The sequence below is a fragment of the Salvelinus alpinus genome, chromosome 26 (assembly GCF_045679555.1).
Source record: "Salvelinus alpinus chromosome 26, SLU_Salpinus.1, whole genome shotgun sequence".
Classification (NCBI taxonomy): domain Eukaryota; kingdom Metazoa; phylum Chordata; class Actinopteri; order Salmoniformes; family Salmonidae; genus Salvelinus; species Salvelinus alpinus.
In genome coordinates this window covers 4750323-4762748 of record NC_092111.1, presented here as the reverse complement: position 1 = coordinate 4762748, position 12426 = coordinate 4750323, and the positions used below count along the sequence as shown (strand labels likewise).

General features: G+C 43.8%; 1 protein-coding gene across 1 annotated transcript in view; it reads left to right on the top strand.

The window, feature by feature from the left end:
• Nucleotides 1-12426, top strand: part of LOC139554486 (nuclear factor of activated T-cells, cytoplasmic 1-like) — a 70954-nt gene that overhangs the window by 51923 nt on the left and 6605 nt on the right. Inside the window, exon 9 of the mRNA XM_071367301.1 lies at nt 1127-1735. Coding sequence (XP_071223402.1) covers nt 1127-1735 — 609 coding nt within the window. The remainder of the gene's footprint in view (nt 1-1126; nt 1736-12426) is intronic.

Here is a 12426-nt window from a genome sequence, read left to right as displayed (position 1 = left end):
CTGTCGCTTGCAGACACACTGCGTCCTACTGGGTCTAAAATAGAAGCGGTTCGCTATTGTAAACCTGCTGTTGGCATGACTCGTCTCATCAGAATTCACCTTGTTCACTTGACAGCGGGCTCAGCAAGGCTGGGTACTGCAGGATGTAGCTTGGTTTCACTCGTTTTAGGTGTGCAAATCGAGTTTCGTTTTTGATGCACGATAAATCTCAGGTTCAAAACCGCTGCTAACGGTCGGTTGTCAGTGGACTGCGGCGTCAGCCGTTAAACGAGATTGACCGAGAATCATACAGGAGGAGATGTAATGTTCAACACGTGTGGATCTTGTTGAAATGTAATGTTCAACACGATCCACACAGGAATTTGGTATCGGTAGCCAAGGGCTGGGAACTGAGAACAAGACAGTGGAGAAAGGGCCCTTCTGAACTCAACCATGGTCACCACAAGCATAATCATTGCAATCTTCAAAGCATTTTGGAGGCACCCATTTTGTTTCAATACTGAGCCACGTCTTGAAATATTGGGGTTTGAAGGAGCAATACATAGCATATTTGGTAAAACTGTTTTTTGTGTGTGGTTTTTTGAGAGAGCAGTAATCTATTTCATGTTTGGGTACAGTATGAAGCTTCTGCAGCAGCAACATATTTCATAATGCACGTTTATAGGATATTATTGCCCGGGTCTGATCCAAAGAAAATGGACATTTTTATTGTAGAACCAGCTGAAGTCTCTTGTGGTGATGATTCATCCCTTTTGTCTCTCCCTTTTTTCATTTTTGAATATTTTCAGCAGGGTGAAAAAGACACAGAGTCTCATTGATGAGAGTGTTTGTTTGGCTGTGGGTATCCTAGCCACAAACCCACTCACTCACTCACTCACTCACTCACTCACTCACTCACTCACTCACTCACTCACTCACTCACTCACTCACTCACTCACTCACTCACTCACTCACTCACTCACTCACTCACTCACTCACTTATTAACTCACTCATTCACTCACTCACTCGCTCACTCACTTATTCACTGACACTTGCTCACTCTCTCACTCTCTACACTCGACAGGAGATCGAACTGTATGCTTATTCATTTTCCTCTTTTTCCTCTCCTTTTTCTCCTTCTTTCAGTTCCAATGATAAAAACGGAGCCGAATGATGACTACGACCCCCCTCAGGTGTGTCCCCAGCGTGGCCCTGGCCTGGCGCTTCACCCCAAGCCCTACTACACCCCACAGGTCATGACCTCCATTATACCCACAGAACTCCGGCCGTGTGTGGGGGGCGCCTACTCCGCCTGCCAACGGAGACTGGGAGGGAAGCCTTCCTCACTGTCCTCCTCATCCTCCCCCAGCACCAGTCCCAAACTGCATGACCTGTCACCCACCACGCCCTTCTCCAAGTGCCTGTCAGCAGGACCATCCCAGTCTCCGATCCCACATGTCTCCATCATCCAGGAGAGTCCTGGATGCTACCAGCCGCAATCTGTCCTCTACCCACCCAGTAGTGCCTCATCCTCACCAGGCTCACAGCCCTCCACCCCTGACACCAGCGGCCCGGAAGCCCCGTTCTCCCCCACCCACTGCCTAACGCCGCCCCAGCCCATCAGTGGCAGCTCCAGCCCAGTGACCCAACAGTTCTCCAAAGTGCCAGAGAGAGGCAGCCGCTCCTCGAGCACCACGTTGGCCATTAACATCAAACAGGAGCCAGAGGAACTGGACCAGATGTACCTAGATGATGGTGAGTTATTAATCATAAACCTCTCCACATTATCCTAATGCACTGTGACAATTAAAGCCACCATTGAAACATACAGTAAATCATATTATTGGCATATTGTAAATCATTTTTTGTATAGCCAGCTGCTTAGAAGCTATGTAAATGCACACTTGATGTAATACAATACTATGCTATGCTACTATCAGTCACTATTTACAGTAATTGCCTTCTCATGAACTTAGTGAGAAAGGCTTTTATGATTAACACCCTCTGGTCCTAATTCCTCCCACTGCTATCAGCCGACTAGAACAGGGATTTACCGTTAGATCATAGAACCCTGGTAGATACTTTGAAGCCCCTGAATAATGGCCAGGCCTTTTAAAAGTCCACTGATAAAATAAACAACTCTCCTCGACCTCTTTTATTCCTCCCAAGCAGAGTGCAAGCTGGGGGATTTTAGAAACCCAGTTTTATGATCTCACTGGTCTGGGATTCCAGCATTCACCACCACTAAGGGTTCTGGGCTGTGTGCTGATTTGCAATAAATGGGATAAATGATCTTCCCTGGGGTTAGCTAAACAACAGTGCTGCCTGGCCCCATATCAATCACTGGGAGGAAACCATCCTTCAGACCTGGAGCTGGGAGAGTCGCTAACCAGCAGCTATCAGCAGCAGTAAAAGTAGAGCTCTTTGATGTGATCTGCACCAGACCCCTGCTGAACTGAACTGAGCTCAAATGTCTGGCTGGGTTGGTCTGGGCCTTCCTAGCCCTGGTGGATTGGTTGTTATGCTGGAGCTACGCTCCAACCATTCTAATTGCCCCCTTCCCGCTAGCAGTCTGGTTAAATAACACACTGACTGAAGTTCTGTTAGGCTGCTCTGTCTGTCTGGGGAAATCAAGCAGCAGAGCTTATATTGTAGTAGGTTATTTACATGGCTCCTCTAATAATCAAGTTATCACTAACCACATTTATCAGGAGTTGTGCTTCTCTTGTACACTTAGTGAACAATGGTGGATTTGGACCAGGAGTGGTATAATTACAGTAATGTGGACAGGAGTTTTGGCACGGTTACATGTGGATTTAGACCAGGATAGGTATAATTACAGTATTGTGGACAGGAGTTTTGGCACGGTTACATGTGGATTTGGACCAGGAGAGGTATAATTACAGTAATGTGGACAGGAGTTTTGACACGGTTACATGTGGATTTGGACCAGGAGAGGTATAATTACAGTAATGTGGACAGGAGTTTTGGCACGGTTACATGTGGATTTGGACCAGGAGACGTATAATTACAGTAATGTGGACAGGAGTTTTGGCACGGTTACATGTGGATTTAGACCAGGAGAGGTATAATTACAGTAATGTGGACAGGAGTTTTGGCACGGTAACATGTGGATTTGGACCAGGAGAGGTATAATTACAGGAGAGGTATAATTACAGTAATGTGGACAGGAGTTTTGGCACGGTTACATGTGGATTTAGACCAGGATAGGTATAATTACAGTAATGTGGACAGGAGTTTAGGCACGGTTACATGTGGATTTAGACCAGGAGAGGTATAATTACAGTAATGTGGACAGGAGTTTTGGCACGGTTACATGTGGATTTGGACCAGGAGAGGTATAATTACAGTAATGTGGACAGGAGTTTTGACACGGTTACATGTGAATTTAGACCAGGAGAGGTATAATTACAGTAATGTGGACAGGAGTTTTGGCACGGTTACATGTGGATTTAGACCAGGAGAGGTGTACTTACAGTAATGTGGACAGGAGTTTTGGCACGGTTACATGTGGATTTGGACCAGGAGAGGTATAACTACAGGAGAGGTATAATTACAGTAATGTGGACAGGAGTTTTGGCACGGTTACATGTGGATTTGGACCAGGATAGGTATATTTACAGTAATGTGGACAGGAGTTTTGGCACGGTTACATGTGGATTTAGACCAGGATAGGTATAATTACAGTAATGTGGACAGGAGTTTTGGCACGGTTACATGTGGATTTAGACCAGGAGAGGTATAATTACAGTAATGTGGACAGGAGTTTTGGCACGGTTACATGTGGATTTGGACCACGAGAGGTATAATTACAGTAATGTGGACAGGAGTTTTGGCACGGTTACATGTGGATTTAGACCAGGATAGGTATAATTACAGTATTGTGGACAGGAGTTTTGGCACGGTTACATGTGGATTTGGACCAGGAGAGGTATAATTACAGTCATGTGGACAGGAGTTTTGACACGGTTACATGTGGATTTAGGACGCACGGAGAGAGTATAATTACAGTAATGTGGACAGGAGTTTTGGCACGGTTACATGTGGATTTGGACCAGGAGACGTATAATTACAGTAATGTGGACAGGAGTTTTGGCACGGTTACATGTGGATTTAGACCAGGAGAGGTATAATTACAGTAATGTGGACAGGAGTTTTGGCACGGTAACATGTGGATTTGGACCAGGAGAGGTATAATTACAGGAGAGGTATAATTACAGTAATGTGGACAGGAGTTTTGGCACGGTTACATGTGGATTTAGACCAGGAGAGGTATAATTACAGTAATGTGGACAGGAGTTTAGGCACGGTTACATGTGGATTTAGACCAGGAGAGGTATAATTACAGTAATGTGGACAGGAGTTTTGGCACGGTTACATGTGGATTTGGACCAGGAGAGGTATAATTACAGTAATGTGGACAGGAGTTTTGACACGGTTACATGTGGATTTAGACCAGGAGAGGTATAATTACAGTAATGTGGACAGGAGTTTTGGCACGGTTACATGTGGATTTAGACCAGGAGAGGTGTACTTACAGTAATGTGGACAGGAATTTTGGCACGGTTACATGTGGATTTGGACCAGGAGAGGTATAATTACAGTAATGTGGACAGGAGTTTTGGCACGGTTACATGTGGATTTGGACCAGGACAGGTATAACTACAGGAGAGGTATAATTACAGTAATGTGGACAGGAGTTTTGGCACGGTTACATGTGGATTTGGACCAGGATAGGTATATTTACAGTAATGTGGACAGGAGTTTTGGCACGGTTACATGTGGATTTAGACCAGGATAGGTATAATTACAGTAATGTGGACAGGAGTTTTGGCACGGTTACATGTGGATTTAGACCAGGAGAGGTATAATTACAGTAATGTGGACAGGAGTTTTGGCACGGTTACATGTGGATTTGGACCAGGAGAGGTATAATTACAGTAATGTGGACAGGAGTTTTGACACGGTTACATGTGGATTTAGACCAGGAGAGATATAATTACAGTAATGTGGACAGGAGTTTTGGCACGGTTACATGTGGATTTGGACCACGAGAGGTATAATTACAGTAATGTGGACAGGAGTTTTGGCACGGTTACATGTGGATTTGGACCAGGAGAGGTATAATTACAGTAATGTGGACAGGAGTTTTGGCACGGTTACATGTGGATTTAGACCAGGAGAGGTATAATTACAGTAATGTGGACAGGAGTTTTGGCACGGTTACATGTGGATTTGGACCAGGAGAGGTATAATTACAGGAGAGGTATAATTACAGTAATGTGGACAGGCGATTTGGCACGGTTACATGTGGATTTGGACCAGGAGAGGTATATTTACAGTAATGTGGACAGGAGTTTTGGCACGGTTACATGTGGATTTGGACCAGGAGAGTTATAATTACAGGAGAGGTATAATTACAGTAATGTGGACAGGCGATTTGGCACGTTTACATGTGGATTTAGACCAGGAGAGGTATAATTACAGTAATGTGGACAGGAGTTTTGGCACGGTTACATGTGGATTTGGACCAGGAGAGGTATATTTACAGTAATGTGGACAGGAGTTTTGACACGGTTACATGTGGATTTAGACCAGGAGAGGTATAATTACAGTAATGTGGACAGGAGTTTTGGCACGGTTACATGTGGATTTAGACCAGGAGAGGTGTACTTACAGTAATGTGGACAGGAATTTTGGCACGGTTACATGTGGATTTGGACCAGGAGAGGTATAATTACAGTAATGTGGACAGGAGTTTTTGCACGGTTACATGTGGATTTGGACCAGGAGAGGTATAACTACAGGAGATGTATAATTACAGTAATGTGGACAGGAGTTTTGGCACGGTTACATGTGGATTTGGACCAGGATAGGTATATTTACAGTAATGTGGACAGGAGTTTTGGCACGGTTACATGTGGATTTAGACCAGGATAGGTATAATTACAGTAATGTGGACAGGAGTTTTGGCACGGTTACATGTGGATTTAGACCAGGAGAGGTATAATTACAGTAATGTTCACAGGATTCTGGCACGGTTACATGTGGATTTGGACCAGGAGAGGTATAATTACAGTAATGTGGACAGGAGTTTTGACACGGTTACATGTGGATTTAGACCAGGAGAGGTATAATTACAGTAATGTGGACAGGAGTTTTGGCACGGTTACATGTGGATTTGGACCACGAGAGGTATAATTACAGTAATGTGGACAGGAGTTTTGGCACGGTTACATGTGGATTTGGACCAGGAGAGGTATAATTACAGTAATGTGGACAGGAGTTTTGGCACGGTTATATATGGATTTGGACCAGGAGAGGTATAATTACAGTAATGTGGACAGGAGTTTTGGCACGGTTACATGTGGATTTGGACCAGGAGAGGTATAATTACAGTAATGTGGACAGGAGTTTTGGCACGGTTACATGTGGATTTAGACCAGGAGAGGTATAATTACAGTAATGTGGACAGAAGTTTTGGCACGGTTACATGTGGATTTGGACCAGGAGAGGTATAATTACAGGAGAGGTATAATTACAGTAATGTGGACAGGCGATTTGGCACGGTTACATGTGGATTTGGACCAGGAGAGGTATAGTTACAGTAATGTGGACAGGAGTTTTGGCACGGTTACATGTGGATTTGGACCAGGAGAGTTATATTTACAGTAATGTGGACAGGAGTTTTGGCACGGTTACATGTGGATTTGGACCAGGAGAGTTATAATTACAGGAGAGGTATAATTACAGTAATGTGGACAGGCGATTTGGCACGTTTACATGTGGATTTAGACCAGGAGAGGTATAATTACAGTAATGTGGACAGGAGTTTTGGCACGGTTACATGTGGATTTGGACCAGGAGAGGTATTTTTACAGTAATGTGGACAGGAGTTGTGGCACGGTTACATGTGGATTTGGACCAGGAGAGGTATTGAATAGAGCCCTGAGTGAAATTATATGTCAGATTTCTCCATTAGTCAACACATATACATATTAAAAAATGTCTAGCAATTCAAATTTTACCTACCGAACGTTCTGTTGCTTTATCTTTTTCCATGTCAGGCTGAATGACCTGTTATGAATGAGGTTTAAATTACAGTAATATGGACAGGAGTTTTGGCACGGTTATATGTGGATTTGTATTTTATTGACTCACTCAGGTGTGGTGGTACACTAATTCATTGTCGACCATGCTCGTTAAAGTTCACATAGACAAATATAATATTTTTCTTTTTTGCAGAGACATCTACTGTCCATGGACTAGTAACTTATTCTGTTCAATTAGTTTCAGCACTAACAGGAAATTTGATTTGTGAAAATTATCATTAGATTTGGCCGCTGAAGTCATACTTCCTAGCTTTTTATTAGTTTAAAATGGTGAGATACGGTATATATATTTTTTAATTTAACTAGGCAAGTCAGTTATGAACAAATTCGTATTTACAATGACAGCCTAGGAGCAGTTAACTGCCTTGTTCAGGGGCAGAAGGACAGATTTTTATTTTGTCAGCTCGGGGATTCGATCTAGCGACCTTTCGGTTACTGGCCCAACGCTCTAACCACTAGGCTACCTGCCACTCCATGTTAATGTCTTAATGGAATGTCCATACATTCAATTTTAGTGTGAAACAAAGCTGTATACAACAGACCTCTAATATTTTGACCCCCATGCTTAATAACTGTCCTACCACACCACCAAAAGGTATCCCTATCTTCCATCATCCCAGTGTCTCCCTCACCGTGCTATCTTTTAACCTACAGTCTAAGGATCCCCCCTGTCTGTCTACCATTTCCCAGATTCTCCTGTAGGACGTTCCAAACCTCTTTCCTCATGGAAACTCTGACTAGGCCACGTGGCTATAAAAGCTACTGACTGGAGCTTGTGCGTTCTGGATGCTGCCTGAGCCCGCTGCCACGGTGGCCTGAGGCAGTGGAGGAGTAGAGGACCAGGGCACATAGTGTAATGTTACTGTAAAGTCACAGCTGAGAGCCAGGGGTAGTAGAGGAGAGAGACCCGAGGGAGAGGAGGGGAGGGAGGTTAAGGTTAAAGCTTGAAATTGTGATTCCCGCAACATTTTGGTAAACATTCTCAACCTAAGGAAGGAAACAAAACCACTTTTACAGTTTTGGTTAGGAGATATGATGTGGCTTTTGGATTACCATGATCCAATATTGAATACCAACTGGTTTTATACTGTTCACAGAGAAGTCGGCAGTCAATGCTGCATTTCCCGATATTGATATGGAATGTTATCCGCACGGTAACATTTTTGCTCTCTCTCTCTTTCTCTCTCACTTGCCCTCCTTTTTCATATATATATTTTTAAGCCTTTTCCCGTATTTCAGTATTTCTCCATTGTTCAGGCAATTTGCATGTATAAAATACCTGGTTGGAAAAGTGTTTTCATTGGCGTAATAGAGGGTGACTTGCTGAACTAGCCGACTGCACTCAGGAACTGACTAACAGTAATACAGCAGGAGCCCCAGCCCGCACGGGCCAAGAACATCTTGTGGCTTGTGGCCTGGCCCAGCTATGTGGCCATATTCTGGAGGACGTGCATGTCCACCACCCTTCCTCACTGTTTCAGGGCTTGTCTTTTTCTGTGAATATTAATAGGTTTTAAAGGTGGTAGTTAGCATGTTAGTGGACCGGTTGTCCTGTAGTACAGATGTATTGTATTGTGAAACACTCGTTATTGGCACGGTTGTTGATGCTCTGGAACCCTTTAATGGGGCTAACAGCGCTGTTCTGCTAATTGTTTTGTGAATGGTGTGACTGACTTTGTTTCTCTAGCTGTTCAGAGTCATTGTTTTCGTCCGTTCCTTCATTGGCGGTCCTTGCCATTCACACAAGAAATTCCCATCTGGGTTGTTTGCTTTGAACAACACAGAGTTTTTCAGTATGTCTCTATCGCAAGACTCTGTATTGAACATCGTCATAGTAACCAGTTCCACATGCTACTGTCACTTTCATATGGGAGGCTATTTTTAGTGTTGTGTTGAGGGCGGGGAGCCTGAATCATCCGTAAACATACACAGATCAACGGTTAGATTTTTTCAATTAGATCCCTCACATGAAATGTGGCAACAGAATGAAATGTAGTCCATGGCAACAGACGTAAACAGACAACGGTGTGGGCTTGGTGGGGGTAAGCCATCGTGTTTTCTGCTTGTAGTCAGTGGGTCAGCTTGCTTTTGCAGGGTCAAAATGAGCAGCACTGATTCAGAAAGGGGGACATTGTTCTTGTTACAGCGCTGTAGGATCTACCACCAACATAGTTGGTGTTAAACTCAACATTTACATTTAATAATCAATCCCAGATTTAGATTCATGTAAACTGCTGTCAATCTTTTTAAAATACAATGTTTTTACAGATGTATATTTTCTCTATTCAGCAGATATCTAGAACCTATTGAACCATATGTGGCATATTTCTGCAAATCTATTCAACCTCCGTAATCCATCCACCATGTTGGTCATTAAATGGGCAGGTGATGATATGGTGTGGATGTTTCTGTTGTATTAATGTCTCAGATTTATGTCTGACATCATGACTTGATGTATGTACTGTATGTATCGAGACGTTGGAGCACAACTCGTCCCTGGTTGTTTGAGTTTGGAAAAGGATATCCCATAACCTCCAGATGCAGAGAAGGTTAATGCCAGATCAAATAGACGACTGACGGCCGGGCCAGTGGTCTGAGTTCTGGGAAGGACACATGTGGCAGGGGTTGGGGAGAATAAAGTGAAGGGGTTGGGGAGAATAAAGTGAAGGGGTTGGGGAGAATAAAGTGAAGGGGATGGGGAGAATAAAGTGAAGGGGTTGGGGAGAATAAAGTGAAGGGGTTGGGGAGAATAAAGTGAATGGGGTGGGGAGAATAAAGTGAAGGGGTGGGGAGAATAAAGTGAAGGGGATGGGGAGAATAAAGTGAAGGGGTTGGGAAAAATAAAGTGAAGGGGTTGGGGAGAATAAAGTGAAGGGGTGGGGAGAATAAAGTGAGGGGGTGGGGAGAATAAAGTGAAGGGGGTGGGGAGAATAAAGTGAAGGGGTTGGGGAGAATAAAGTGAAGGGGTTGGGGAGAATAAAGTGAAGGGGTTGGGGAGAATAAAGTGAAGGGGTTGGGGAGAATAAAGTGAAGGGGATGGGGAGAATAAAGTGAAGGGGTTGGGGAGAATAAAGTGAAGGGGTTGGGGAGAATAAAGTGAATGGGGTGGGGAGAATAAAGTGAAGGGGTGGGGAGAATAAAGTGAAGGGGATGGGGAGAATAAAGTGAAGGGGTTGGGAAAAATAAAGTGAAGGGGTTGGGGAGAATAAAGTGAAGGGGTGGGGAGAATAAAGTGAAGGGGTGGGGAGAATAAAGTGAAGGGGGTGGGGAGAATAAAGTGAAGGGGTTGGGGAGAATAAAGTGAAGGGGTTGGGGAGAATAAAGTGAAGGGGTTGGGTAGAATAAAGTGAAGGGGTGGGGGTCCATTTCAGGATGTGGTTATTTCTTCACTTTGTGGTTAATGGCTATTATTTTTGAAAGGCCAAGCTATACACCTTGCTGCTGACAAAGACTAAGAAGTAGTGTGGGGCTCTGAAGATCATGTTGAAATGAAGCTATGCACCTTGTGTATGCATTAGAAAATGTAATGATGTCAATATGACTTGCACTGAATAGAGTTGTTAAAGATTTCAATCAAATTCAAGCTGAGGCCTAGTATGGTACATTATCCCCACAGAAGCACAGATCTTCCATATTACTGAATGGGAATACTCCAAGGTCTCCCTTGAAAGATCCTGCTCTCCTAGCACATGCTTTGCTAATATCTGAAAGATGGGCTTGGAAATCGTCTGCTGGTGATGTAGTACAAAGATAAAACTTTAGCACAGAAGTGAACCGTTGGAAACTGAATAGCCATTTTGTTCTAGATCCACTATTATGGCAGATCAAGAGGTGATTTAATGTACCTGAATAAAAATGCTCTTGCCAAGTTCCTCATGAAGTCATATCACATTTCACACCCCTGTCCTCAAAGACACATAATAGTGTGTGTCTGTGTGTTTCTATGACACACACGTATGAGAGCTCTACTCCGTCATTTAGCCAACACAGATCGTTTTCCTATTTCTTTATTAATAGCAGTCAATCAGCTGGCCAAACATATTAACTTTATGTCTAGACAACTTGACGGCCCAGATTCAGGGAAGTTTGTACTGTACTCTGTAGCCATAATAAAAGAGCTTCCCTATTATCAAAATTCAAGTGATTTGTCTTCGAAATACCTGAACATGTTATGGAATGCCTCTTTTTAGTTTAATTTATTGGCTGCTTATGTGGGTCTCGGTTTCTCACATTCAGCTCTGTCCCTTGTACATTTATACCATTGGTTGTGATCATGTCAAATTAGTTTGACCTGCACATTGTTTGGACCCCAAAGACTTCTCTCTACCATGTAAACACCTCCGGGACCAGCCAAACACTGCTAGGCACACCCTGTCACTTTTATTGTGCAGGGAAGTAAGGGAGAAGGCTGAGAGGAAGTGGCTGTGTCAGGGCTGGGCCACACAGGGAAGAGCTGCACCGCACCACAATAGATGAAAAAAGCACCACCCCATTTTTTGGGGAGGGAATCTTACAATTCCAGACTGCTTTTCCAGGCCCCAGCTCCTGGCTGTAATGGGAGCGAGCTAATGGTGCAGGGCCAGTGTCCGGTCAAAGGGAATTCCTCTGTATGCTCGTGGGCTTGGCTTCCACCACCAGGCTCCAGGGGTGTTCCCCTCATTTCCTATCTGGCTGCTACCAGGTGGAGCTGTGAGACACATCCTTGGCCTGTGGCTAGATCTGAGTCCAGGAGGAGCTGCTGCCGAGGTGGTTAGAGACTCAGTCCCAAATACCACCTTATTCTCTATAAGGTGCACTACTTTTGACCAGGGCCCATAGCGCTCTGGTCAAAAGTAGTGCACTATTTAGGGATTATGGTGCCATTTGGGATTCAGACAGAGGCTGTTAAATGATCGTGGTGCTGGTTCATTCAGTACTATTAAATGATATATCCTCTGAATTTTAAAAAAAACGATCAAGTAAGGAATTTTCCTCCAAGCTCCTCAATCAGGTGTCTGTGATGAAATGAAAAGAAGTGCCTTGTACTATTGACCCTTTATCCTATCATCGTCATAGGAAAATAATGTTTATTTATATACAGATACTGAAGCAACTATAACACAGATGGTGATTCGGTCTCACAAGTAATGAAGGGGCATAGCTTGTTCTAATATGAAGGAGACCGTTTCTTGCTAAAAGCTTTAGGTTATGCAGATGTTACCAGATTGTGAAATATTTCCAGACTCCAGATCTGATAAGGCTTGCCAGAAAAAGCACTGTAAAGGGAGTCAGGTCCTCTTGGTGAGTCTGACAGGGCTGGTTCATGGTGGACTC